Source organism: Benincasa hispida, chromosome 4, assembly GCF_009727055.1.
Source record: "Benincasa hispida cultivar B227 chromosome 4, ASM972705v1, whole genome shotgun sequence".
NCBI classification, from domain to species: Eukaryota; Viridiplantae; Streptophyta; class Magnoliopsida; order Cucurbitales; family Cucurbitaceae; genus Benincasa; species Benincasa hispida.
Window position 1 is genome coordinate 31,022,784 of NC_052352.1, and position 3,219 is coordinate 31,026,002.

General features: G+C 29.0%; 1 protein-coding gene across 1 annotated transcript; it reads left to right on the forward strand.

The window, feature by feature from the left end:
• The first annotated feature begins 1,026 nt into the window (after positions 1 to 1,026).
• LOC120076488 lies at positions 1,027 to 2,956 on the forward strand. The gene is made up of 2 exons (XM_039030333.1): positions 1,027 to 1,683; positions 2,671 to 2,956. Exons 1-2 carry the CDS (start codon positions 1,397 to 1,399, stop codon positions 2,708 to 2,710), a joined length of 327 nt encoding a protein of 108 aa, XP_038886261.1. The 5' UTR covers positions 1,027 to 1,396; the 3' UTR covers positions 2,711 to 2,956.
• Positions 2,957 to 3,219: the final 263 nt, after the last annotated feature.

Here is a 3,219-nt window from a genome sequence, read left to right on the forward strand (position 1 = left end):
TATGTTAGAGAGTATTTGAACTACAATTCTAATCAAAAAGAACTTTTTCAAGTGTACAATCAAACCTAAAAGTGATTCAAACGACATTTTACTAAAGTGAGAGATTATAATTGAAGTACTTTTTTGTGCTCCACATGTACTTATTTTATAATTACCACTATCAAGGAGCCGAGATTCGATGAACAAAGTGACACATCTACTAGCATAAAAAGTAGATAAATAATAGTGTAATAATAGGCAAAAGGCAAGAGGACAAGTGCAAATATAATAATCTCCATCCCTATACTTGCATAAAACTTAATGTTGTTATTATAAATATAACTTAGAAAAGTATGTTGTCATGCATGCATGCCACGACCAATAATCCTCTTTTGTATATAATTGTGTTGAATATTTATTAATATTTACGATTTTGATTTTACGATTTAGAGAAATAGATAGTTATAAATATAGAAATTAAACAAATTTAGAGAAATAGATAGTTATAAATATAGAAATTAAACAAAAAAATATTAACAAATATAGCATAATGTAAGAAATTACAAAGATAGTAAAATTTAGATAATTGGTAAGAGTCTATCAACTACACAGTCTATTGCTGATAAACTTTGCTATGTTTGCAATTTTTTTAAAATGTTATTATATACACTTGGTTATTATCTCTAAAAATGCTATCAATTGTAAGTATTCTTAGAGATGTGCGCTATATAAACTTTCTAATCATAAAGATGCATCTAACTCTATAATATATATTATTCTCTTAATAGTAAACTGTTTTTCTTCTGTTTGTGAATGCATCTAACACATTATTAGTGAACCTTATATATCTCTATGTCGATTCTTTCTTGCTTTACGTTTTTGTCTTCTTTATTTGTCGATTTCATCAATTATTACATTTTTGTCTTTATTAGTTTAATATTAATTTAATAGTTTCCATTTGTAGGTAAATTAAAAAGGATATATATATCCATAAAATGGAGGCGTCTCTTTGTTTTGGTATGTGCATGAAAATACACAAAGCAAAGTTAAAGATGAGTGTCGTATTTATGACTCTCTTCTCAGTATAAAGCAACCAGCTGGGTTCCCTCCATCTCACGTTTGAAGCTATATTTTATTTTCTTTTATTTTATTTTCTTCTCTTTCTTTCTCTCTAGGTTCGAGAAAGTGCAACAGAATCCTAAAGAAAACCCAACCCAACCTCCTTTGAATAACCCTTGTTTTGAAGCAAAAATATAACACAAAACAAACTTCAATTTCCCCTCCTTACAATTATATACCAATTCTTTTCTCTCTTTCTCTCAACAACCCAAAATCAAATTTCTGTCATGTAGTTGTTTTCTCTCAAAGCTTTAGCTTTAGACCATAATATTATTGCCCAAAGAGAGATAGAGAGAAAATGAGTTGTTATTCTCCTTCTTGTAAGCTTGGTAATTCACTGGCTGTTATGGTCTTTATTTTCCTTTTGTTGGTGAATGGTTCCCATCAAAGGAGGCAACCGGTCGCAGCAGAGATGGAGAAGGCAACGGTAACGATAACGGCAACAATGACAGCTGAATTCAGTGGAATTTCGAAAGAGATGAAGGTGGTTCACGGCGGCCGTGGGAAGGTTGTTCATCCAGAGTGGCATCTCAACTACATGAGCAAAAGAAGAGTTCCCAATGGCCCAGATCCTATTCATAACCGGTACGACGATGTTATTTTAGTTCAACTATAAGTGGGGATAGGGTTCGAACTTCTAACATTTTCTATCGTAATTATAACATCTTAATCAGTTGAGATATCCATAATTGATAAGACATTTTCTTTAAGAATAATAAGGCTGTGCCAAACCACATGCTTCACTTTTTTCCCACATAAGAAAAAAATAAAAACAATTAAAAAAATTTGACACATGGAAAATTTTTATTATGCAACAATTTGGGCTGCACAAATATAGGTGCAGTAATGGCAGAACTCAAGTTTTTGTCTCTTTTAGTTCAACTATATAAGTGGGATAAACTTCGAATTTTTGGGTTTTTTATAGACATCTTAATCAACTGAGCTATGTTTTGACGTTTTGAAACGTTGTGGCTTGTTTTTTATTTGTTTCACTAAAAAAAAGAAAGAAAAAGTGGGAAATTAAGAAAGTATATATTTGATAGATTTAGAGAGAGAGCAATGGAAATTGAAAAAGAGAGAGTGAGAGAGAAAAAAAAGTTCAAATTAATCACTTTGCCTTTTAAAACTGTTACATTGAGTTCTTTTAGCTTAAAGGGTGTCATTTAAAGTCCTTGGTTGAAGGTGACACAAACATCTTTAAAACCACAGTAGATAAAAGTGTGTAATGTGTGTACTTCAATATATTCCATGCCTTTTACTTAATCAATATCTCTTTATCCATCACCTAATTAATAAACTATTAGGCCTAAATCTTCTCCAACAATAATTTCTCAATTATTTTATTCCAAGAAAGTTTTAATTTAAGTCACATTTGATCTAATATAAAGCTCAAAGTTCAATATAAAATACAACACAAGGGATAGATTTAAAATAAATGGTTATTTAGTCTTTAAAATAAAAAATATCAATCATAACATGGTTTAGTTTATTATGCGCAACTCATTCAAAAGTCGATGATTCAATTTCTTAATTACGAAGACTTAATATTTTATTTTGATTTTGGTTTTTTAGGAGAGCTGGAAACTCTGGAAGACCACCAGGCAAGGCTTAGCCTTAAGAAAGAAAGTAAAGCTTTGTGGGAAAAATTGAACTTTCAAGATGAAACAAGATGCATGATCTGCCATCTTGTATGTATTACTTTAGGTACTAATGATAAAAAACTTATCGGATCGATTCTTCGTTAGAATTTAGGACCCTTTTGATAACATTTTTGTTTATGTGTATTTATTACAACTTTCTTTGATCTATCGTCTACTTTAGAAAAGAAATGCATTTTTTAAAATTAAGAAAAAATTTTAAATCATCGTCGGGTAATTATTTGGCTTTTGGTTTTTAGCTTTTGAAAATTAAGCCTATAAAAATTCATCCTATCTTTAAATTTTTTATTTTCTTCTCTACTTTCTATTAGTGTTTTAAAAAATTTTGCGAAGTTTTGAAATTAAAAAAATGTAGTTTGTAAAAACTTGTTTTTTTTTTTTAAATTTAGTTAAATATTTTATTTTATTTTATTTTACTTAAAAATGCTGAAAATCATAGTAAGAAAGTGAGAGAAAATAAATT